The following is a 26,670-nucleotide window of genomic DNA, read 5'->3' on the forward strand; positions in this document are numbered from 1 at the left end:
TGATGTAAACAAGACGAAAGTCTTTCTCTGGTCTGCATCCCCTTAACAATAGTTTGTTTGAGCCGTACTGTACCCATTCTGCAATATGTTAATATAGTTTTCAATCAATCAAACAAAGCAATAGAGGTATTCTTGACATAAGGGGGCACGCACTACATAATCTCACACACATCCAAAAACTCAAAACAGTTTTGCAAACATTAATTTAGTTATTGAGAGTAATATAGTACGTTTGAATATGACCACTAATGACATCATCGGGGACATTGCATCTGCTGTTAGAAATAGCAATACCTTGTCTTATAGGGATTGCTACCTTATAAATAATTTGAGCTGTAATTAACACAGCACAAGGACTCAATAACTGTCAAACTAAATGAACGTGTGCAAAACTGTTTCAAGTTTTTGGATGTGTGTGAGATTATGTGCTAAATAAATAAGCATTGTTTTTGGTTAAGTGCCCCTTTAAGTACACATCCGTACGTAAGTAAAAATACTTAGTTACTTACAGTGCAGCTATTGAGTGACAGTTGACTAGAGTTGCCCTGGATTATGGCAGTAGTATCATTTTATGTGAGGCAAACAAAGAACAACAGTTCACACCTATGTATGAATCAATTTTAATTACAAAGGGTAGAAAATTACACCACAAAAATATATCTTGTTTTCACATATATACATTTCTATGTATTCCTAAGAACTATGTCGGCAAGTCAAATCTCAAATACAGAAGAGGATGTCTGCATTTTAGTGGCTAACCTTGAGATCTTTGATATAAGGCAGGATTTCTCAATACGATACTGGGCAAACATAGCACTGACTCAATTCTATAGCTCCACAGAAGCTTATTCATTATGTCAGAGGTGGTCTGGTTTAATCTTGGTCATCTATCAATTCCTATTTGGAATCAATTTTCTTTTTCTTTTTCCCTGGACACCCATAATAAAGGTAGACTTGGCTCAGAATGAGGTGGATGGAACGATCCCTCGACAACGTCAACACTGTGTGTGAGAACAGGAGGAATAGAGGTACAGTAAGATAAAGCTGTCGATGAGGAGGATTGCGTAGAAACATCGCTGGGTGTGCAGGCTTCGACCCCTCTGGAAACGTGTCAACAACACGGCCAGCAGCAAGAAGAACGTGGCTATGTTCAAAATGAGGAATAGTCTGATGTAGGAGGCCGTGGCCGACAGACCTTCACTTCCCGCCGTGGCCACCATGTGAACCTCCTTGAACTTTCGGCCCTTAACGAAGCCGCCCTTCCTGTTTTTGCGGTTGTCTCCGTAATCCACGAAGGCCCTCGAGTCCCCGTTGCCCTCCTCTGGACTATCCTCGTATATGCGCTTTGTAGTCCTCTGCCTCTCCTTCTTATCGCTCACCTCAATCTGTGCAAAAATGTCAGGTAGGCTCTCGGAGAGCTTGTCCCCGAGGTTCACCTTCTTCCCTCCTTTGCCCTTGCCCTGTTTCTTTGACATGGCGAACATCTTCTCGATGATCTCCTCCGTCTTCTTCTTGTCCGAGAACTGGAGGAGGCGCTCCGCGGTCTTGCGGAAGCTGGCGGTGTTGAGCACCCGCCCCAGGATGTGCCGCTCCAGCTGCTGGAAGACGGGCTTGGCGTGCTGGAGGTTGTCCTCCACCACGTTGACATACTCGTCCACTTCCTCCGGGGAGCTGTCCGGCAGGCCCGCCGCCGCCTTCTCGAACACAATCTTCTTCTGGTCGACCAGCACCATGGCGAACAGAGGCTTGCTGGTCACCTCTCCGGTCAGCAGGTAGATGGTGTATGTGTGTTCCTTAGTGGCCAGATAAATGTCTACTCTCTGAGCGTCCCCGCGCAGGCTAAAGCTCTGTACATCCACCCCGGGACCGAAGAAGATGTAGGCCACCCTGGTGTGAGGGTACCTTAGTGGCATCGTCACATTCACAAAGTTGGAGCCATTATAGGGATATCCACGAGGATAATTCCAGTACCCAAACACCCCTTTGTTACTGGAGCCTGTGTCGTCCATCCAGAACATCTTATACGAGTCCTCCCCGTGTCTGACAAATGCTCCATGTACACCGTCTACCTTTATATCCTGGAACGGCATGTCTGTGTTGTGAAAGAAGGCGCTCATTGCCCTGGTTGGACTGTCTGTGTCCAGATGAATGTGGTCCACGAGGACGAGCAGCTGAGGATGGAGGAGAAGCAGGTTCCTCTGGAAGCTCCTGATCTTCAGGTCCGGGTTGTAGGCCGACTGGCCCTCACCGCGGATGAACACCATCCCCTGCCTCTCCATAGCGGCCTCCACCCTGCCCTGGGCGTCGGCCGCCAGGCCCACCTTGTACTTCAGCCACTTGGAGTCACAGGCCTCCGTGACCTGGCCGTCCCAGGGCTTGAAGCAGCTCGCCGAGGCGGCAGGGCCAAACAACACCGCATTGTTCAGGAAAGTGTATTTGGGACCGTACAGCGCCTCTGTGATGAAAGGCACACCGTTGGGTGCGAAGGTGAATGTGTTCTGGTCAGGGTGCTCGTGGCCGGCATTAAAGTTCCTCCACCCTTTGATCCAGTCCTTGTACTTGTTCCTGTGGACGATGTCGAAGATGGCGCGTCCTCCCAGCTTCCCCGACTTGAAGGAGAGGAAAGAACGGTTGGTGTCCGCAGGTAAAGCACTGCCGTATGTGACCACTCCCCAGTCCTCGAAGTAGTGGAGTTGGGAGGTTCCAAAGTCTGGAGGCGGCTTAGGGAGGAGGCTCGGGTCATACCTGTAGAATGAAATGAACGCCATGTCAGAAATCGAGCTGGTCATATAGCAAACGCACAATAGGAATATAAAACCTTCATATTAGCCAACCTTTTTTCACTGCAATAAGACTGCAATAAGACTGTAATAAGACCTCTTCATTATCTCTTCGGACTCCTGCAGCAGCTTTTCCAAAGAAATTGTGTTCCTTTTCCACCCCACCAGTAAAAAAAATAGCTGGTCCCTGGAAACAATGCACTCAACTCAGGATTAAACCTACAAGAATAGGTGCTGGATCCTCAATCTAATGAATGATATAAAAGACTAGGACAGCACCCCAATTCCACTTTCCAATAATATATTTCCACATGGACGTTTCGGGCAAGATGCCTTTCCTCAGCGTGCACTCCGCCGATTCCACTGGAATGCAATCGTCGGAGTGCATGCTGAGGAAGGGCGTCTTGCCCAAAACGTCCATGTGGCAATATATTAAAAAGTAGAACTGGAATGCTGTTCTAGTCTCTTTTTTATGGTCAATAAAACTCCCTCAAAATGTCCCTCTCTCCCTCCCTGAATCCAGCGCTCACTTTGGTTCTTGCTGCCACCTTTGGTGCAGTAAGTAGCCTCTTGCCACCGTGATTCATTTCTGTTTTTCAGTAATGTACATAATGCTTTTCCATGTGAAAAGCGTCTGTCAAGTGACGACTGTTGCTCGACAGCTGCGATTAGCAATTATTGACCAAATTGTCTGGGTAATTGAGGTACTTGGTGGCTAAACCATGACCATGAGAATCACATCAGTGTGCCGATTAGGCAAAATTGCAAGCTCGTAAATATGACCCCTTTCATGTACACAATCGAATTTTGAAAGCGGAACATTCTATTGATTGATTGTAACGACGGCTAGTCATTGAAATGTGTGCAGGACGGAATTTCTGAGAGAAAACATAAAAAAAAAGAAGAAAAAAAGAAACCGTACACCTAAAAGGGTCAAGGGGGTCCGGTTAATTCCTGTGATCCCTGGAAAGTGTGGAGGGACTGAGAACAGGTAGAGGCCCGGTGGTAAGACTCACCAGATGAACTCTGTGTGCAGCGTGCACCATCTCTGGCCCTTGCCTGCCTGCCCCGGCCCCTCCGTCACCCTGTTCTGATGGATCTGCTCGGCGAGCCAGTTCCCACTGCCGTTCCGCATCACGTACCGGTCCAGGAACACCAGCTGGCTCTCCGGCCCGTAGAACCAGTTGTAGTTGGAGTCGGCGATGGCAACAGTCCTCTGGAACCCTGGTGACAAAACAGCCAAAAGGCCAGAGATCCATGTAGATTATTTTACAGTTCAAACACTGGCAGAGAGCAACGTCAATAGAGGCCATTCATATAGCTTTGTAACAGGAATACCTGAAATTGTTATTATTAATGTTGAGCAAATAGGAATTGACAGCTTACATGCTGATGGTGCTATGCAAAAAGGCAGTTACAGAAAAAAAACATTTTAAGAAAAAACTTTCAGTAGATTACATTTTGAGTAAGAAAAACACCATGGACTACTAAGGCAACATAGCTAGTAGACAAAAAAAGTTGTCTACTAAAATGTTTTAAAAAACAACAACATAATGATGAACTGGTATTATGTCCATAATATGGGACTGCTTGTGCTAGTTCCCAAAACATATGGCATGACTCTATGAGGACAACTTCTTGGAAACAAAACACTTTTTGGTTATAATTAATGAGCAACAGGGTCGAGTTCTGAAACTCTTCTTCAAAACACTAGTTGTGGTAGTAAACATTTAACCACAATGTATCATCTGTGAGCCTAAACATTAACAATAGACAAAAGATCAAATATTGACCACATTCATACGGTGGTGGCCCTTTTGCCCTTATTTTGTGCTCAGGATAGGAGCAAAGCATTGTGACATGACATGCACATGTGGTTCGCTTGTATCCAGGATGTCTATTTACAACATTCCAGTCACATGCGTGGTTAGACACTGAACAAGCACATGCCTTTAGGACTGGAGGTGATACCCAAGTCCAATACAAGTCAACCGAGACCCAAAATGGTACCATGGTCCTAGTTACATGCAACCTCTGTCGTGTGTTTGTGTACGCACGCGCACACACACACACACACACACACACACACACACACACACACACACACACACACACACACACACACACACACACACACACACACACACACACACACACACACACACACACACACACACACACACACACACACACACACACACACACACACACACACACACACACACACACACACACACACACACACACACACACACACACACACACACACACACACACACACACACACACACACGAAAGTTCAGGATAACCTGGCCTTGTCTGCCTGTCAGGGAGAGAAAGCTAGCCTTGTAGCTCTGGATCTCAGGCTCCTGGCTGATGTAATTAGAAGTGCTCTCTGAATGCAGCAGTGCCGTCACAATACAGAACCTGTTGGCAGAGGGCTGTGAAATGTCCATGGCTGACCTGGGGGGGGCCTCCTCCACTGCTGCCCTCCCCCTGACCTTCAGACAGGCCCTTCAGGGCAGCCAGCATGGAGCCCCGCCAGCCTCGGTGCAGCTCTGCCAGGGATCCAGGGAGGTAACAAGTGCAGGCATGCACACCCCATATCAGGACTTCGGGAGAAGCCACTATCTAAATGCAGCAGGTAGTCTAATACCCCCGAGGCTGTTTTTCATGCCCAGATCTACTACAACCAGACGGGCAAAACCCCGGCGGAGAGCAGACTGGGTGCCGGCCAGGTGTGTCAGCCGCTCACTACTGGATAAACACTTACTCACAGATAGCTGACTCACTTCTCACCCTGCTGCCAAAATATATCCATCAGGCGGAGCAAGTGATCAAATGTGTGCGGCGGCGCAGGCCCCGAATATAGCATATAATGCTACTCTATACGATATATGCAGGGGTGTAAAAAGTACCCAGAAATTATACTTAAAGTGAAAGTACAGTATGGGTACCGTCTCAAAATCGTACTCAAGTAAAAGTCAGAGTATCTGGCTAAAAACACACTTGAGTACAAGTTTAAACGTTTAAAAGTTTCTACTTGTAGAAACAGGGGACCTTTAAGTACTAAAAAAGTTAAAAAAAAAAGTTTTATTCTGGGGCAATGAAATGTTCCGTTTCGTCCTCTTCATCACTCTTACTATTGTTTGTGGCCATCTTCTGTAGCTTGTCACTCTGACTGTCTATTCCTCTGATAGATAGCAATCAGCATGGGTATGGGCGGGTTCATTTTCCATTGATGGGGATTTGATTGGCTGTAAAGTGCGGCCGTAGGATTAATAACGTTAACGTTAGTTCGGCCAGAGAAACAAATATACTAATTAAAATGGTTGGACCTGCGAGATTTGTACTTTGTAGGTCTGCATTTTAAATGTAAGGAATAAAAAGTATGTTTTTTTTTCTCTGAAATGTAATTGAGTAAAGGTACAAGTATACAAACCTAATAATACCTGAATAAAGTACAAATCCCCCAAAACAGTACTTAAGTATTGTAATGAAGTACAATTACTCAAGTACTTTACACCCCTGGATATACGTCACCCTGACATACAGTATAGGCAAAGTCGTCATATGAATGTAAGTATGTTGTAAGTAACTACAATACTCAGCAGTCAAATCTTGACCAAATTAACTTTGTCTACTTAATGGTGCATTACATTGAACCCCAATGTTCACCATGCTCGATAATGGTGGGAACATCTAAGGGTGTCTCGATTTAGATTGCTGCAGCACCCCCTAATCTTGAAAAATTCTGTATTAAATACAATGCATTAGTAACCGCTCAGAGACCGAGCATTTTCACGAGCTGCACCCAGACTTTGGAACACCCTCCCTCAGACTATCAGAGACTCTCCCTCACTCTCCACCTTTAAATCCTGACTCAAAACCTACCTGTTCTCCCAAGCATACAACCTTCCCTACCCATAACCACCCTCCTCCAACCTACCACCTCCCTTTCCCCTTCCCTACTTTCTCTCCATCTCCAGTCCCGCCCACCCCCTCCCTCCCCTCGGTTTCCTTACTTCCCTGATTGTTCCCCTACTGGCTTTTGTATTTGTTGCTTGTTACTTGTGGTTTTATGTCTTGTGTATTCATACTGTTGCTTGTTCCCAGTGGTTCTATGTTTCTCTGTTCTTTGTTTTGCTTATTGTCAGCGTCTTTGGGTTCTTGAAAAGTGCTATATAAATAAAATGAATTATTATTATTACTATTACTAAATAAATATTAAATATTATTTCACCTGGCAGAATAGTCCTGTACAAGAAGGCGAAATGTTTGTGGAGCCACGGGTGGTCGAAGTGACTGATCTGAAAGTGGCGTTGCACCAGGAACATGTACTGGAACAAGGAGCGAGTGGTGTACGTCCCGTAGGCCACGCCCTCGTACAACGAGCCGTCCGTCACGTCCTGCAGAAGGACCATAGACTTCTCCATGATGGCGAGGACCTGCTTGGTCCACAGGTAGGCCTCCTGCAGGTAACCTGGAACAGAAGAGAGACTCAATTAGATTGGTCTGGGACACAGGAATGCCATCTGTGTAATAACTTCCCTCTTTAAGCCTTCTTACACAGCTCTGATGCAGGTTATCTGTGTAACCTGGAATAACTTCCATCTTTAACACTTTGGTTGCCACAGACGCTTTTTATCGTTAGTTCATGCCGACCTTTGAGTGCCCCCGATGCTATATAGCGTCTGTTTGCGTTTTTTTTTTAATTGGCGATTTGAATTCATATTTCATCAATCGAGCCTCGGGTTAGTGCTGCAGAGTCTCTCTGAGCTCAATTGGGAAGATACCGCCCCCTATCGTCTCTCCCTGTGTAACTGCACCCCATTACTTCAGACTGATGCAGGGGGAGTGGTCAGTTTCCTCATTTTAACTTTTCTGTCAAGGCATCTGAAGAGACCAAGTGATCGCCGGCCCTCAGAACAGCGTGGATTATGTATTTACAGTACCAACGCTGTAATCAATAAGCATGATCGATATTTGGAATGGCGATCAGGAATTAGAATAATCTTTTTGGATAACATCTGATCTCAGGTAAGGAATTTATTTGACCAGTCTTAGGATAATTAGACCCGTTTTCACGGAGATATAAGCTTTTGCCCTATGCGTGTGTGCGCGGTGATTCCTGATGAGGAAATGAGAGTCGATTTTTCAGCCCGCCTCTATAGCGTGCATAAGTACACATATACTATCGATAATCTAGCGTTTATTTGAAAACGATTCATAAATAGGCCGAAAAATTACAACGTTTTTGTGTATTCTAGAATATTCCAATAAATGCTGTTTATCACGGAATCTATATATTTTCCTTGAAAACGAGGGCTTTTCAAAATGCTATAAAACAAAAATGAACCGATAAAAAAACAATCCGTTTTGACAATGTTGACTGCAAACAAGTCATTGATAAACGACAGGCAGATTAGACACATAGCCATAATTTAGGAGAGAGAGTATGCGTTCACAACGCTATCATTGAAGTGGGTGGTGGCATTCAACCACGTTTTACCATGTTAACCAGTGGCACTGGAAGTGCCTTCTTACACAGCTCTGATGGAGGAGTAAAAGGCAGCTAATTCACTCTGTAAGCAGAGGAGAGTCGAGCTCAGCTTGGTGGAGGGGTGTTCACTAGAGGTGGAACCTAAATATTCTCCTAAAACTACCCTTCTGTATAGTAGGGCTGGGCGATTGATCGACTTCCAATTTCAATGTTACGATTTTGGCTTCCTACGATCATGAAAACAAAATAAACAAGAACAAAACTATTATTGTGCTGCATCAAGTCAAGTCAAGAGTTTTATTTGTCATGGCATACAAGCATACAGTGAAATGCGGGGGGTCTTGCATGTCGTGTAGCTCTCATTTTGTCATTTCGTTCGTGTTGTAAATGCAGCGCACCCTTCCTTCATGACGGTGCGCTCTGCCCCTCCCCCCAAGCCCAAAAGATAGTGTCATCTCTGAGAGGGAGGAGGGAGCCACGGTGTGTTTCTCCAGTTATTTGAAAATTTATTTTTCAAATATATGAAATGTCTTTGGTAACTTGTAGAAGATGACAGAGAGGGACAGTCTTTGGTCAAGAAGAAAGGTAAAACAAATTCAGTCGGCGTCACATAATGTTCTCAAATCAATGCGTAATCGTGTTTAATAATTGTGATTTCAATATCAATCAAAATAATCGTGATTGCCATAATCGAGCAGCCCTACTGTACAGTATGTGTTTTGTCACTCATGCAGATCTTTTCCAGAGAATGGAGCTATGCGACACCCTAACTGAACAACAAGCATTGTGTGCTAGAAGATGTCCCTGTTGTACTCTACACAATGTGGTATACCCCTTAACCTCTTAAGCCCTAGCCATATTTTCAGAATATTTGCCTAAAAGTACATACCCAAGTAAATGGAAGATTGCTCCACTTCTACAAGGTCCATTTGCATGTTCCTGGTATCTAGGGACATAATATGGACCTCAGGGAATGTATTCCCAGAAAATATTCAGAAATATTGTGTCTGTTACTATGCTTGAGTAAATTGTAATGAACAAATTGTTTTCCCATCTTTGATGGTGAATAACACCATGCTAACATTGACCAAAAGTAAAAACTTTAGCTGAGCTCATTCAGCACCTTCTTGAGATCAAGTGTACTAAAAGTCTAAGCAAATGAACAAAGGGCAGATGATTTACAGGTTTTTTTGTAGATACAGTACAGAATTTTGCCATCCGGACACATGCAATTTGAAATATGAATATAGCAGAATATCAGGCCTATAAATTACCTTATTATGGCCAAATCTCCTCTTTCCAATGGTTGACTCTGGATTTAGTACCACCAGGCGCCCGTTACAGGGCAGCAAAGACCGTGAATTAAATCTACTGTAAGTACAGTTACTTTTTGTATAATGTCCATAGCTCCGCCATTTGTTACCAGATTGCGACGTGTTTTTTTCCTAGACGTTCACAGACGAAGGTAAAGAAACAATATACATTGTATTTTATGGCAATAACGTTGAGGTTTGTTCAACCCGGGAGTCAGCATTGCCTGCGGCTTGGGCCGATCGTCATACTAACTCGTTTGGCTGAGTTAGCGGGAGGGAAGTCGTGGGTGGTAATCTGGCGTTGTGGACATATATAAACACGATTTTCACGTCAATATTTGTAAAAGAAAAATGGTTGGACTACGTTTCTATGTGGCTGGTGTGAGCTGGGTAGTGTAGTTTTACGAAAGCCCTGGGTCTCCTCTTTCTTAGGACTACAACAATTTCATGACGGCTTCCTCTCCTCGCTTCTATAAGCTCATATTTAGCTAATAACACTTAAAATCATTGCTAAACAAACGTAGTGCTGCAAATATATACTTTGATTGCTGTTTTGATAGGGTTGGGGTCTTTACTCTTGGCTAAATTTGAAAAAGAAACGCAACATGAGGGGAGGGAACAGATGGTGGAGGTAAACGGTACCCTATCCCCCCCCCTCACAGTGAGCTGTGGTGTTCCACAAGGAAGCATACTAGGACCGCTACTGTTCCTAATTTATGCAAATGACATGTCGTCAGCTTGTGACTGCAACTTGTTCCTGTTTGCGGACGACTCAGCCCTGCTGGTCTCTGACAAGAACAAGTTACAGGTTGAAAAAACCCTCAGCTCGGAACTAGGCAGAATCTGCATATGGCTCGCTGATAACAAACTATCATTACACATGGGCAAAACAGAGTCCATTCTCTTCGGTTCAAATAACAAACTCAGCAAGACCGACGGCTTCTCAGTTACAGTGGGTGACAATATTGTCACAAGGAAAGATGAAATTACCTACCTGGGGTCCATCCTAGAGGCTAATCTCTCCTGTGACAAAATGGCATCCAATGTAATAAAAAAAGTCAACCAACGAACTCGATTCTTGTACCGGATCTCCTCTCTGGTAAACAAGAACACCCTGAAGACTCTGGCAGGAGCACTCATTCAGGGGTACTACGACTATGCTTGCACCTCATGGTACCAAAGCACCTCAAAGGCGCTAAAAACAAAATTACAAACATCTCAAAACAAACTGGTCAGACTACTGCTTGACCTTACTCCTAGAACCCACCTCACCCCTGCCCACTTCGACAACCTAGGATGGCTTAGAGTAGACGACAGAGTACAACAACTTGCAATGGGCCTGGTCTACAAGATACACTACACGACCAAGGTACCCATGTACATGTCAAAATACTTCCCAAAGGTCAGTGAATACCACGATCACAACACCAGAGGGAGCTCCACAAATCATGTCAAACCCAGATTCGGCTCAAATAAGGGACTAAACACGTTTCGCAATTATGCCACATCAATGTGGAACGCCCTACCCAAAGCTGTAAAGGAATGTGGATCACTACCCACTTTCAAAACCTCTCTCAAGGGACACCTACGGGAGACTGCAATTCAACACTGGCCCCTGTAAATATCCTAACCCAATCATTCCAACCCCCTCCAATGTACAGTCATTTACCTAGTATGGTTTTGTCAATAGGTCAATGTACAATTGTGTTTGTTTGTACAGTGTCTCCTCCCCCCCCCCCCTCAATGTACAGTGTTACTTGTTTATACAGTATGCCCCCCGCCCCCCCCCCCCCCCCCAACCACCTCCAATGTAAATTACCCAGTATGGTTGTCAATATCCCAATGTACCCAACCCCCCCCACCCAACCTCCAATGTACAGTTTCTACGTCAAATGTATATACTCCCTTTTCTTGACTCCTTCTGTATCACAAACAGTACTGTATTTGCAAATCTGGTATGTCATAAATGTATAGATGTAGCAGTACTGACTATCTGTATGTCATGTATGTCATATATGTCTATATGAATTGAAAATGGGGGACCCTGATGGAAACAAGACAAACGTCTTTCTCAGGTCTGCATCCCCTTAACAATTGTATGTATTGAGCCGTACTGTATTGTACCCATTCTGCAATCTGTTAAATAAAGTTTTCATTCATTCATTCATTCAACATAACTTAATACGGACTGTATTGATCTATTTGTGACGTGAAATAAATCTCGGCCGGTACAAGAGGTTAAGGCAGTCCTATATTTCCTCATTTTGACAAATGTTCTCATTTACTATTAGCGATAACACCTTAAGAGTGTGTTCTTTACTGGTTATATGATGGAGATGCAACAAGGTAAAGGGCACAGCCAAGGAGATTGTACCCATAATCACACTCACTCGCATATTACACCTTTTAAATACACCGTCGGAAAGGTTTCCTTCAGGGTAGGGTAAGAATATAAACCAGGAGAAAGCTAGAAAGATTGCTAACCCTAAACCCGGTGACAACATATCGTTTGGAACATATCATTGACAAATGAATAGTGCTCAGCTGGAACCACCCGTTGTGCAATTAGAAATAAACTACGTTTTCCACACAAACAACATGTACCGGTCGCTATGGGAATGGAAAGTACTGTATGATACTTCTGTACCATACTACATCATGTATGGCTCTCTCTCTCTCTCTCTCTGGATCCCACACATAGAGTTTACTATGAGAGCGAGTGACCACATAAACACTCCAGCCACAGTTCATTGAGGAATCCCGAGCCATCGGCGGTGGCTGCTTGGCGCCCGCCCATGTGGACTGGTCCCGCCCACCGGAGCCGTACGCTCCAGTGTTTGGTTTGGGCCTGGAGGACCGGTGCGGTCTACACAGAGCAGGTATTTACCATCAAACAGGGACTCCTGGCACACAAAGACCACATTTACACAAACAGCAACCTCTACCGTGCTCACGTGCCGCTCACCCTCCCTTGTTCCAACACACCGGCGAAGTCTCTGGACTGCCGTTTAGTATTTTCAATTATCAGAATTGAATAATAATAATAATTTGGATCCTTCCAAACGGCGATACCGTTTCGATTACACAACGGCAAACAGGCGGCGTTGTCCCGGTGTCACAGAGTACACACTCCTTACAAAACACTAACAACACATCTGACTGAGCTAAATGTTCCTGGGACCCACATGAGAAGGAAACGCATACCAGACGACCTACATCACACACACACACACACACACACACACACACACACACACACACACACACACACACACACACACACACACACACACACACACACACACACACACACACACACACACACACACACACACACACACACACACACACACACACACACACACACACACACACACACACACACACACACACACACACACACACACACACATACACACACACACACACACACACACACACCTCTCTCTCTCTCTCGCCTACTCCCGATTTCCTCCCTTCTCTCGGAGCCTAATGATGTGGCTAGTTTACCTAATGACTAGCAGAGGGGATAATGCTGCGCAGCCCCGGCATGCTTGTGACGGTGCTGACTAGCAGAGGGGCCCGGAGCCCCCTATCAGCACGCATTAGTGCTCCACACGTCGAGCGCTGGGAACTGCCGGGCCCCCCCCGCTCCTCAGAACCCCCGCTCTACCCTCCTCTAGTTAGTCCTTGCAGAGGTCAAAGGTCAAGGGGAAAAGGAATCTATCCTTTCGGAGTAGTTCAGGGTTTGACTTTGTTCTTTTATTTCCTTTGGTTTGCTCTCGGATCAAAGAAAAGAAAGTGATGAGGAAACGCTAGAAGGCAATTAATCACACCGGTCTTTTAAGTGGTTTTCACTAAGGCGACGATTCATTGCACTTTGGAGTGTAATTGGAGTCCACTTGCTCGGATTTAAAGGGAAAGTCCAAGTTTTTTAAAAGAAGGCTATCCGATTTGCAGGGATGTAAAGTACTTGAGTAATTACAATACTTAAGTACTGTTTTTGGGCATTTGTACTTTACTCAAGGATTATTAGGTTTGTATACTTGTACTTTTACTCAATTACAAAATGCAGACCTACAAAGTACAAATCTCGCAGATCCAACTATTTTAATTAGTATATTTGTTTCTCTGGCCGAACTAACGTTAACGTTATTATTCCTGCAATTTTATTTATTTTATTTAAAAACAGCCAATCAAATCTCCATCAATGGAAAATGAACCCGCCCATATCCATGCTGATTGGTCCTTGTGCAGGACTAGAAAGCGGGGATATTTGATTAAACACCTGCTATCGGGAGAATAGACAGTCAGAGTGACAAGCTACAGAAGATGGCCACAAACTATAGTACGAGTGATGAAGAGGACGAAATGGAAAATGTCATTGCCCCGGAATAAAAAAAGGTTTTTACTTTTACTTTTTAGTACATTTAAAAGTAGAAACGTCTTGCAAAAAACGGTGTTGCAATATGATGAAAAATGGTGGAGAAATTTACATTATAAAAAAGATGGCAGAATTCAGTACCGTCTACAAAACCTTCTGTTTAATCATCTTCCCTTTATTCATTTGCTTAGATTTTTCAGGTCTGGTCAATTTTAGCATGGTGTTATTCACAGTCAAAGATAATTTTTTTTTTTAAATAGAATTGATATTCTCCTTTGGTTGATTCATTACAATTTACTCAAGCCTAGTAACAGACACACTATTTCTGACACTGATCCATATATGTCCCTAGATTCAGATACCAAGAACATGCAAATGGACCATTAAAAAAAAAAAAAAAAAAAAAAATTATTATTATTATTATTTTTTTATGGATGGAAGAGCCGCACATTGACGGGCAAATAGCCGCATGCGGCTCGTGAGCCGCGGGTTGGCCACCCCTGGAGTAGAGTATGTACAGCGTGCTTCATGCCCCCATTCACTTCCACTGGCATTGCTAACAAATGCAAATGTTTGTGTGGTTCTCCTTTCAGAGCATGACTGCCTGTAACATAGCAGCCATTGTTTTGTACAAGGTAATGGAAGACAACAGTTGCCATGTGCAAAACAACGTTGCTATGTGTTGATTCATGAGAAATATATCAACATAATAATGTGGTGTCTTATTACTGGACCTTGTAAATATGTCACAGTAGAACAGTAATATGCTTTTCCAGTGTTTTTCCAACTCTACCGCAGCACAGGAATTGGGCATTTTCTTTTGAAAGTGGTTACCAATGGTTAAAGGCAGCCATACTGGAAGAAAGACATTCCATGCAAGGCTTCTATTGGTTTTTGCTCAAATTCTGTGACTGCCTCAACTATATAGGGTTAATACCATCTCTATTCATTTCAATTTGATATGTGATTTTTCTTTGTTTAATTTCAGTTTAACACTTTGGGTGCCGGGACACGTCTTCTCACGTCTTTGCTGGCCATGCTAAAGTTGCCGGGGGACGCTGTACAGCGTCCTTATATCAATATTTCAAAAATCTGCGATCGGATTCATAATGTCCCTCCGCTGGCCTGAGATCCACCAGCAGGACCCACTGAGCTCTCTGGCGGTTCAGGAGCGCCATCTGGTGGCCGATCGGCGCAACCGCTTAACAGGAAGCGCAGTAGAGGTTTTGCTAGACGTCCGTATTGCTTCCGGCCACTCGGTACATGTCCCGTGACTCTAGCTCGTCACACTACATAGCGATCGATTGCCAATAACTCGATAAACAACATGATTTGGACGTATATACCATTATACAAGCTGGAGATGGACCGGGTAATAATATATCCCATAATGATAAAATTTCTACTCGACGATGATCGCCCAACGGCGCGCAGAGACTGGGGTGAGTTTCAGCGTGTAACGTTACCGTCTTCGATAATAACTGATATTATCAACATTTGACCCACATTAGATGATTGGTATAACGCTGCCCACGGAATTATAAACGCCCCCTCGCCCATCCGGTCAACATCAGATGACGTGTAGTAACTTCTAGAAGTACGTCTAGTTGGAATTTTTTATATCGCGCTGATTGCCATCAAACTGTATTTCATCATCAATATAATGCATTTGGGGCTATATATCACGTTCTGGAGAAAGCTGCAGAAAGAGATGAAAACATACTTATACATTAGACCATACTTTACTATGAATATGTGAATGAAAAAGTTTAACGTTGCTACACAATGAACAATACATATAGGACTTTGAATGGGCCCTAATAATGGCAATGTAGCAATAGAATTTAAAAAGTTATAGCCCTGCAAAGAAGGGGACTTTCTCCATAGACAAATAGCGCTGGCAATCTATGGTATATCATTAATTTAACCTTAGGCAACCAAAGTGTTAACTCTCTCTGCCAACGATTAAACTCATTATTGGCCGCCAATCGTTGAACGCCAACAACGAGTATACTCGTTATTTGATCGTTATTTCTTTTATTCGCTATTTCCATTCATTATCTATCCAGGGAGCCTGGTGTTATCATAGGGAATGAGTCTGAGGTAGCAAAAGTCCAATACCGCCGCCTGGTGGGATGCGGCCGGTGTTGCACTTCCTTTGAAACTCTGAGTATTGGGCTGTGCGTCGATTATATTGGTCCGGGCGGACTTTTCTAATAACGTGAACCTAGGGCTTCACCCGATCGCATTGAATCGTTTTCGGGACCCCCGATTCATTATGCTGTGGTGGGTTATGTGTCGTAGGCCAAATGGACATACGATCTACCAGATGGCAATCAAATTATTGGAATATTCTTTTTGGAATCCCACCGGCCACAGGTAAGAGTAAATCTCAGCTTGATTGTGCCTTGTTTTCATAGCCATCGCCCTGATCAGCGTATGTTGTTGTACTAACGAATGCCGTTATTGACAATCAATTAATCAGAACCCCCCCCCTTTCATTCATTCATGATGGAACATAATACAGATCATATGCATTTGAATTTTTAACTGTAGCGTGTGTAGGGACGAAATGCCAATGGATTAAGTATAATATACGTTGCGGGCTATTACTAGCCTCCCAGGAATTACCCTAAACCGCTCTAAAGCCATACTTATATTCACCACGGTATAAAACGGGAATGTATGGATGGAATTTTTTTTTTCTTTTTCACATCTTGAACGATAGATACGCGATGTCAAATGGGCCATAGTATTGCATCCATAGCTATAATATAGAATATAGTTATAGCCCTGCAAACAAGGTGACCGACTCCATTGGTTTAATGTGTGGCAGCACATAGCCAGAGAATGAGTTAATGCATGTGTTCTGAGCTGTTCATTGACTGTCACGCTGTTTTCCCATCTCTACTCAATGGCGCCAGCCAAAGCATGTTTTAGGTTAAAAAAAGACCAGCAGGTTACCTAAAATAGACCTTACCTCAGTCAGAAGGTACTCCAAAATGAATAAATCCCAGTTGTCCCATCACGATCGCAATTACTTGTGTATATTGGGCATGGCTATCATACGGGAAACAATAGGTTTGAGGCATCAAATCTCAGACGATTGCTATGTCCTGATCCACTTTGAGGGGGAAGCAGCCGGAGGTAACTCAGTACTGGAAGACAACTGATATCCCCAGTTCAAAAAGTAGGTGATACTGCCCCCTGGCGGGATTCGATCGTCATTGTAACGTAGGCAGCGATGCCAGGGAGACACAGGCAGCTCCGAGCGAGTGTTTAGAATGGGGATCAAAGGAAAAAGATCAAAGGATCTAAAAATGAGAAAACTAGTTTTTGGTGCACAAAGCGTTGGCGACAAAACACGAGTATAGTTAAAGCAGTTTAAAACAAAATCTAGGGACTGCAAGTTGAAATAACTAAATAACTAGTTGTCAGTTGGGTCAATCAAGACCTTTTTGTGGATTTTTATGTTCTTACTGAATGAGTTATTTCCTGAAAGATGATAAGCACATATCTGTGTGTGTATGAGATTCAAAAAGAGGTGCTTTTGATATTATTGTTCAAATATAATAATAATAATAAATAATAATAATAATAATAATAATAATAATAATAATAATAATAAATAATAAATAATAATAATAATAATAATAATAATAATAATAATAATAATAATAATAATAATAATAATAATAATAATACGTAGTGTGTGTGGGTGGCCAATGGCCAGACAGGGCAGATAAAGGACCCAAGGTTAACCACAGTTGAACTCTGGGTAACGGCACGCGTTTCTGTCCAACTACGGCTCTGGCCACCAAGTACCAACATGCACACTACATCTGGAATGCATTTGAGCTGATCTGCTGGCTGTCCTATCCTCTAGTTATCCGATTCATGTCTGCCTATAAGCTCTGCCCATACAATAACCCTTTTCACGTCATCTGTCACCGCTACATGAAATATGATAGGTGCGTATGGATGTGCCTTTATGTTAGGACATACGTGGTTGGAAGTACAGTCTACAATTGCTTTGAGGAAACACTCTAATTAACTAGCTCTAGTTCATGCAGGGAGCGGTACCCCAGTGATGGATGTCAACAGCGCATGGCCTCCGAGGATACAAAGGCACAGGAACGAATACGAATGTGAAAAGAAGTCAGTGTTTTACTCCTAATTTCTGGCAGCACCTCACAGGCAAATATCCACATACTCAAAGACACCTTGATAGAACAATATCTGCATGTAATGCCATACATATGCACAGGAAAATAATGATGAATTGGAGATAATAAAATGCATTAAGTTCATGGGCTCCGGTGGCCGGGTAGCGCAGCGGACTAAGCGTCTGTCTACCACCACAGAGCCAGTGGGATCGAATCCGGCTGTGGTGCCTCCGGCTTGGCCGACCGTCCATACTAACACAATTGGCAGTGTTAGCGGGTGGGAAGCCGGCGTGGGTGGGTCCTGGTCGTTGTAAACAGCGACTCCTACAGTTCGGTCGGGGCGCCTGCACAGCAAGGGAAGGATCTGGGAGAGGTAGTGTGACCTTCCACGCGTTACACTCTCCCAGTGGGAGTCCGCGCTGCCAGGTGAAAAGAAGCGGTGGGCTGGCTACACATGTGTCGGAGGAAGCATGCGAGTCTCTGCCCTCCCAGACCGACGGTAGGCGGTAGAGTGCGCAGCGACCAGGAAGGGGATTGGAAATTGGCATAACGACTAACATTGGGATGGGAGAAAAACGGAAAAAGAAAGGGGAAACAGATAATAAAAAATAAATTAAAACAAGTTCATGGGCTCCACACAGTGAAATGCCTCAATGTCTGCTAAATTAACCTTTCAAAAGAACGAGAGGCTGATAATTAACGTTTTTTTTTTTGTCACTATAAATAACCTAGTAGCAATCTTTTAATGTTATTTTGTCACTTCCATTTAGTGTAAAACGATCATCCCTGCATGATGCCCGCTTGTAAAAATGTCTTAATTTCAACAAATGAAGTCCGCACCAAAACACCAAACCTGTGGGCCAAGCCAAGGTGGAACAAACTTTTTGTTCACTTTTACCCCTTGGCTCGAAGCAAACAACTTGAAACAAAACCAAAAAAAAAGAAGGCGCTATAACTCTCTCAGACCTTTCTCTTTGCACCCCTCTCCTTGTCATCATAAAAAGAAAAAAGCCTCAAAGAAAACCACGGCGACCACAGTGATCTCCAAAGGTCTGCGCCCATTTAGTTCACATCAGGACCTGATCTTTTGTACCAGCAACAAGAAAATGTACTTGTAAGCAAGCCAAGCTGTATCGCAGGACCTGCTGGAAATAAGAGACCCACCTTCTTACGGCCTTCCCCTAGTCTACAACACAACATGTTTGGTTCAGGATATTAACACAAAAGCAAAAAGAGGAATAATTCCTGAAAAGCAAGGAATACTCATTGGTGCCTACGGTCTATTAACCATACGCCTCTCACAAAGGAAACTCTGTAGTGGAAAGAGAAACCTCAATGTATAAAAGTTGGTAGAGTCAAGTGCAGAGACTGTGCTGGAGAAACAATTACAAGGGATTAAGTGCAGCTATGGAGGATAACCCCGGGCCGACTGATCTGACATTCCAGCCAGGAATGTTTCTCCCCCCTCAGGGAAAAGAGGCTGGTAAGTCTCCCCTATAGGAACCCACCTCGCTCACGTCATATAATGGAGCTAGAGCTCATTTTGAACGTGCACATGGGGATTTAAACGTGAGAAAGTGACAGGAGAACGACGTTGCCAAGGATATCTCGTGGAATATTCATGCAAGAAGGAATGAGGGTGGTAAAGACCACGCTTTTGGAATTGCACGTTGCGTACCGTAAGCTGTCGTAAAGGTATACCTCGTTTATACTGGAGTACCATTCCATTTTAACATCAAGAAACCTGTGAATTACCAGATGCTCCTCATCAAAAGGGGCAACAGTCTGAAATGACTGGATGAAACTTGAAAATAATAAATACACAGAAATAGGTTTCGCAAACGGGAAATTCCCTCAGGCGAATGGGCAATAGCGATGATGTACCAGTGTACTGCTCGTAGTTCAAGATAGTCGTTTGTAAAAACACTGTAATATGTCATATAGTTTCTGTGTTAAATACATATTTCTCTGTACAAAGCTTTAACTAGTCTGACTAGGCAAAGACACTAGGTTACAGTCTGATGGTGTTCTTATAAACAACAGCCAAGGTTTAGGAGATATGACATTTGGCCTATTCTCCAGTTTCTCCAGTTCTAGTGTGAATACATAACAAAGCCCCTAGACCCGTCTTTTGTTTTCATTCTTCTCATCTTTATGTCAATCATGTATTTAATGTTAAGTCTGACCAGACCTCTTTCTCACTTTCTGGTCAGACTCTGTGGCCCGCAGAAATAAACTGTTCTATATTTTCATATACAAATTGACGTCTTAACCCTTTCACTGCCGCACTACCAAACGGTTAACCCTTTCACTGCGACAATACACAGAATGTTAACCCTTTCACTGCCACACAACAGCCGGTCGACCGTTGGTTGTGTGATAGTAAAGGGTTAACCTTCTGTCGTGTGGCAGTGAAAGGGTTAATTCCTACAGTTCACCGTCATGGCTCATTTGAATTATTCCACAACAGCACGCATCACTGATATTATTTACCTTGGGTCATGTAGACTAGGCTGCCTGTGAGGAGAGCCACACAGTTGGTGGGCTGGTGGTTGTGCAGGTACTGGAAGCCCCAGCCGCGGACATAGGACTTCTCGTACATCAGACGGGACGCGTTGCCGATGACCTGGAGGAAGCGCTCCTGCTGCCCCTTGCTCAGGTACTCGTACAGGAAGTCGTACGCCGTGGCGAAGCCGACCAGAGAGTGCGCCAGAGGAACTTCATCCCAAGGAGCATCTTTGACCAACCTGTAAGAAGCAGGCGGCGTGCAATGATTTTACTGAAGGGTAGCAGTCAAGGCCGTTTAGTGCACTTGGTAAATATTGAGAATAAGCGAAATAAAGCAATAAATCCATCTTCAAATATAGGCGGGAACAGAATTTATTTTTAAAATCTAATTCTGGAAAATGTCATGTCAGGAAAAGAGAATGTTTCTCAGAGCCTTTGCCAAAGCTTCTAATTGCCTTTTAAATATCAAAAGAAAGAAAAAAAAATAAACCTAGCTAGCATTTTAAGGATAATGGTAATTGAGTCAAGAACATGTCCCGCTGTGTGAAAAGAAGTTTAAAAGTGTAGCATATGCAAGAAAGCATAATTTTTATGAGTCACTAACACCTAAGAAAGCTGACTTCCTTGTTCTTCTAAGCGTTTACAAATTGTTGTCGAACAATAGCAGCGAGGCATGCGCTACCACGGCGTGCTTGAAAAGCTCTGTGTAATTACAGGGCAATTGACTTCAGGTGTGGTGATGAATTTAAACACCCATGTTTTGAGCAGTCATAAGCACTTTCCCTCACAAATGTTTTCTTGTAAATAAAGCTAGAATATTTACACTCAGCACTTTCAATTCCAAAATAGTCCTCCAACTTGTACCAGCTGTTCGACTTTATAACTCTTAAAATGCCTTAATTGCACACGTGACATATCAAAGATAATGACGCTACCCCTTTTGGCATAGATTCATTCGTTTGATGTTGCTATGTCATTTCCATACATCAAACAGGCTACTGAAGTTCACTTTAAATTAATACACAAGTCATGTAATAACCAAAAACATAAAAGGGATCCTCACTTTGGTCCACTGAGCAAGTTATTAAGTTCTGTCACTGCTGCACTGTATAATCCATTATAGCCAAAGCACACAGAATCACACTTCTCTGTTTACACACAGAACTAGGGGACCGGTATGCCACAAACTGGAGTTTCCCTGTCTGAATATGATTCTTTGCCACAAGTTGTCGGGAGACATAATTGAAGGTCATGGAGACCACAGCTGACTGATTCCTGGAGCCACTTTTGAAGAGCTGTGTGAGGTTCAGCAGCCATAATGAAAGTGTGGGCAACGAGAACACTCACACTGGGTGCTCTTTATACGTGAAAACACATGCTTGGTGGCTTTTCACTTCTTAGCGGTGGCACTGGAATCATTTGACGATGATGATGAGGAATGTCTGATGAATGCTCTGATGCAGTGCCGTCTAGGGATGGGAATTGATACGATTTTATCGATACGATTCCATTATCGATTCTGCTTATCGGTCCGATTCTTTGTCGATTCCCTTATCGATTCCTGATACATTTATATTTTAAATAAATAAATTGGAAATGCAACAGAACTAAGCTGGTTAGAATAACAACATGCAACTTGACATTTCTGATTGTCATTTATTGTTGAGCCCCCACCAAAATGGTCGCAATTTCGAGCCCTTACAAATTTAGTGACACTTGTTCACCTTTTCCTGAGTCAGTTTACCCCACTGTGCTAGCGTGAAAGGATTTTCCTGAGGTGCGCGAGAACCACTAGCTGCAGCCTCAGTCTATTGTGATCATCTAAAATGGATGAAATGGGAGAATATTTATAGTGAAAGCATTTGTTTTCATTTAAGTTTTCCTAGTCAAGGAATCAAATAGTCTGCTATGGCTGCATGCGTGGCGCTAACGTTATTGTTTTAAAATGCGCAACTGTCGGAAAAACATGGCATCGATAAGAGGAATCGATAGTCACGGAGGCATGCGATTCCAGGAATCGGACAATTAGGAACCGGTTCCCAACCGGTTCCAGTTCTCGATTCCCATCTCTGCCGTCTGTCTAATAATCCCTAATAGAAGAAAGATCCTCAGGGCAATGTTCCTTTGCCGTGTTAATGGGTGGTGAATAAAGATTTCAAACAAACGTTGTCCCTTTAAAGAATCCGGGAAATATGGTTTAATTTTGCGATTGCGTTTCTATGGAACTTTTGGCCCATTCATTCGAGTATTACTTGTATTGGAATAAGAGCAGGAGATTGGCTGCAAATGTGAGCCCATCCTTATTACATAACCGTTACCATTGTTTGGATTTTGGGCTTCGATCTTGGATTCATCTGGCTTTGCCGGTTATTTCTGTAACTTAAGTCAGATCCTACTTTTAAGAGAAAGAGCAGCGTGGGATGCAGGTGATATATAACAGACTGGGCTCCTCAAGCACCCAGTGCCCAGAGCTGGGGTCTCAATTCTGAGAGTGCTCCATCACACTGCAGTAGGCCCTTCAGCTCACATCTGACCATTTCATTTCCTTTTGAATGGGGGCATGTTCAGCAGTGAATTCAAACAGCTGCTAAACATATTTCCTGCAGGACCACAGGCTCATCGGACCACAAGGCATCTCCACCAGCTCTGGCTATTGTGAAAAAATGAACGGTGAAAAAACGATACAGTAATACACACTAGAGGGAGGGATATGACTAAAAGGCCCTCTGAGGTTAGAAGAAGAAGTGGTGCTAAATCCCCAGAGGGCACACGAGGAGGAGGAGGAGGAGGAGGAGGAGGAGGAGGAGGAGGAGGAGGAGGAGGAGGAGGAGGGATACAGATATCAGGCACCATCTGTAAACTTTCCACATAGTTGTCCACTATTAGACCTTTAATGAGAAGAACAGACTTGAGCGAAAGATGATCCGGAAGAAGGTGGCTCAGTTTACAGAGCTGAGGGGGAAGTAGTGAAGCTGAGCATTGTTTTCCCATATACTGTACATTCACCCGGGGTGCACTGCTAAAAGTGGTGTCGGATATCAGGCTGATGCTGGGCTAAAACCGGGTATCGATATCAGATCATTTTTCCCAATCACCTTTGTCAAAAGCCACCAACCTAATAATATATCGATATAGGTATTATACAATATAAGTATATAATAATATAAGTAAATGGATCGGATCAGCAATCAGAAGCAACTGATACTTACTTGGAACTCACAGTCGGTATCCGCAGTGATTTATTTTTATTGTGATAATAATAATAATGGATTGGCTGCATTTCTATAGTGCTAATTTAGTACACGTACTAAAGTGCTTTACAGTTGAATGACTACATTACTTTAAATGATGGGCGGTGTAAATCAAACACCTAACCCTGGCACTGAGAACAACGCACTCTAAAATCCATTGAGCCCCACGGGGCCACATACTATTGATTGATATCCCTAATCTTCACAGTACACTGTACTATAGCTGTCTATCTGGCAGGACCTGTAGTGAGGAAGTGGAGGACACATAAGATAATAAGAGGAACAAAGACAAGAAAATATACCAACTAGGCTGAGCTGCCATCCTCTCCATGTAGTCTCTGGCGAGGTCCAGCGCCCCGGCCCTGTGCGGGTAGAGCAGGCAGAACATGGAGAGGACGCCCAGGTTGTTCCCGTACACCTCGTTCCAGCGGGCGCTGAACTCCGCGGGGTTCCAGGGGGGCAGGTATTCCTCGGGACGCTCCAGCATGGTCTCCCCGGCGTCGCGGATCCTCCCGGCCATGTCCCGGTGGGACCACGCCGCCGCGGCCTGCAGGGCCTCCACGTCGCCCTGGCCGAAGTACAGCATGGGGTGGCCATCGTAGTTCCCTCCCACAAAGGGGATCCCCTCGCTGGGGTCCGCCTCCCCCGCCGCCGAGGCCAGCAGGGGCCACAGCAGACCTATGAAGAAGACTGTGGGGGCCCCACGGGTGTAGGCTCTCATCCTCACATCAGAGAGGGGGGGCCTGTGGCATCAGCCGAAGGAGCTCAGCTGAGACGGAAAGTAAGGGGGGGGGGGGGGGGAGGCTTTGAGAAGGCCGGCCCATATTCTCCCCAGCAATTCCCCTGCATTCCTAGAATAATTAGATACAGCTGTATTCCTGATCATGATGGCTTCCCCTACTGTTGTAGTTCTGGTAGCACAACCAGAACAACTTACAATACATGTGCTGTAACTATCATCAAGCGGAATCACCTTTTGTTGACAAGAGGGAACGTGCATAGGTGCTAAATTATTGTTTTCCCTCCCATGCTCTGTAAAAGCTATAATTACCAAGTGGGACATTTAATAATTTGTTACAACAAGGGAGATGCTACCCACCGTTATCCCTCCTGAGTATTTGTTCTCTCTGTCTGTATAACTGGAAAGATTTGGAGATTATCACAACACACAACCATGGTAAGTGTGATACTGGCAATTTAATAACAAGCCTAATCGGTCTAATAGTGTGTCAGGCAAATGTAGCCATGCACGACCCCCATAGGCAGACATGTGGTACACAGCACAACGGAGGTCAGAAATGACTTGAGTAACATTAGCCTGATCCGGTCTACTGGACTGTTTTAAGTGATTTCCAAAAACGAAACAATGTGACCTTCTGGAGCAAGACAGCTAGTCATCAACTGCTCTCCGAACATGAGTTAATTCCATGACCTTACTGGAACTCTTGGCAATGGCCTGATGGAAAACCATTTGGTAGTGATTTAAACGCCGTCTAGACTGGTTCCTTCATATGGCATGAGTTGCACTGTAGTTTATTCAGTAACATTGAGTGTTAATGTTTGATAAATGGAAGAGAACATGCTGGACTTTTGATGTTTACGCCGTTTGGAACAATTCCATTTCAGACCCTCTCCTGATGATGTTCAGGTCATGACATCTGACCTTGTGAGGTGTCACATTCCAGGCTAAGGGCACATGAAACCAGCACTAACCCTGGAGGATGGTCAAGAAAACATGGATGACTCCCGATGTATGACAGGAAGCTGGTTCATATTTTGTTGTTACAACGCAGGCCCACTCGTTGCTATTCTTAATTAATGTAGGCATGGTTATAGATACTAACAGTGCTAATCTAAAACTCAAAACCTACTGTAACTGACCACAACTTCAGTAACAGGCCTAGTACCATACTGTACATAACCACTGTGCCTTAAAATAAAGAGCCTAGTGATTTTCAAACCTATTCAAAGTTAAACTCAAAATTAATTCGATAACCTATAATAGGCGGCGAGACTATTCGACACTTCTCCACAACTCTCGCAACACACTAACCTAAATGATAGGACTTACATGGTCAACCACCAAACCATTTTATATCGCCACAACAGGCATTCCAGCGCCAGCTTCCAAATACATGCCTGCGTTGTGGGTGCGAATTGCGACTCCTATTATTCATCGATCGCTTGAGGAACACAATAGGCACAATTCAATATCATGCTGAAGACTTAAACCATTTCTGTGATTATTTTATCTAGGTTGTTATACTGGGGGGCGCACATTTCACGTTTACCCCTCTTCGTAAACACTTTCCGGTTATTGAAGTGTAGTTGAATCAGTGATGTTACTATGTTGTGTTGTTGTTATCCTGTTGTTATTTTCTTTACTAATACCAACACTGCATAAGCAAAACGTTTATTTTTTTTAATATTTTTTTTAATGAAAAGCTTGTAGCAGAGAAGAAGGGGAAAGGGTTTCTTTACCTGTCAAAACGGTCGTCACAGATGTGTGGTTCACTCGTCGTCACATCCCCACGAGTCATTTGTTCCCTTTCAGAAAAAGTAGTCCCTCGCGGCATTAATCGATTATTGGAAATGTTGTGAAGAGCGAAACCAAGTCCCACACTGCGCACGGAGAGAATGTGACTGTGTAGGGAGGGAGCGTCATGCTGGATGAGGAGGGGCGGTTGGGGAAAGTTACTTAAAGGAGACCTAATGAATTAAGTGGCCGCCCACACACACACCATCCAGGTAGAAAACTCAAACGG

The 26,670-nt window shown here is 43.8% G+C and overlaps 1 protein-coding gene across 1 annotated transcript; it reads right to left on the reverse strand.

The window, feature by feature from the left end:
* Nucleotides 1-606: 606 nt before the first annotated feature.
* On the reverse strand, nt 607-26,556 carry dse (dermatan sulfate epimerase). Its single transcript, XM_084314826.1, has 6 exons — nt 26,387-26,556; nt 24,208-24,674; nt 20,640-20,893; nt 7,024-7,263; nt 3,797-4,004; nt 607-2,745 (listed from the first exon to the last, which is right to left on the reverse strand). The coding sequence occupies exons 2-6, from the start codon at nt 24,624-24,626 to the stop codon at nt 996-998; spliced, it is 2,871 nt and encodes a 956-aa protein (XP_084170952.1). The 5' UTR covers nt 24,627-24,674; nt 26,387-26,556; the 3' UTR covers nt 607-995.
* Nucleotides 26,557-26,670: the final 114 nt, after the last annotated feature.

Source organism: Notolepis coatsorum (assembly GCF_963971535.1).
Source record: "Notolepis coatsorum genome assembly, chromosome: 5".
NCBI lineage: Eukaryota > Metazoa > Chordata > Actinopteri > Aulopiformes > Paralepididae > Notolepis > Notolepis coatsorum.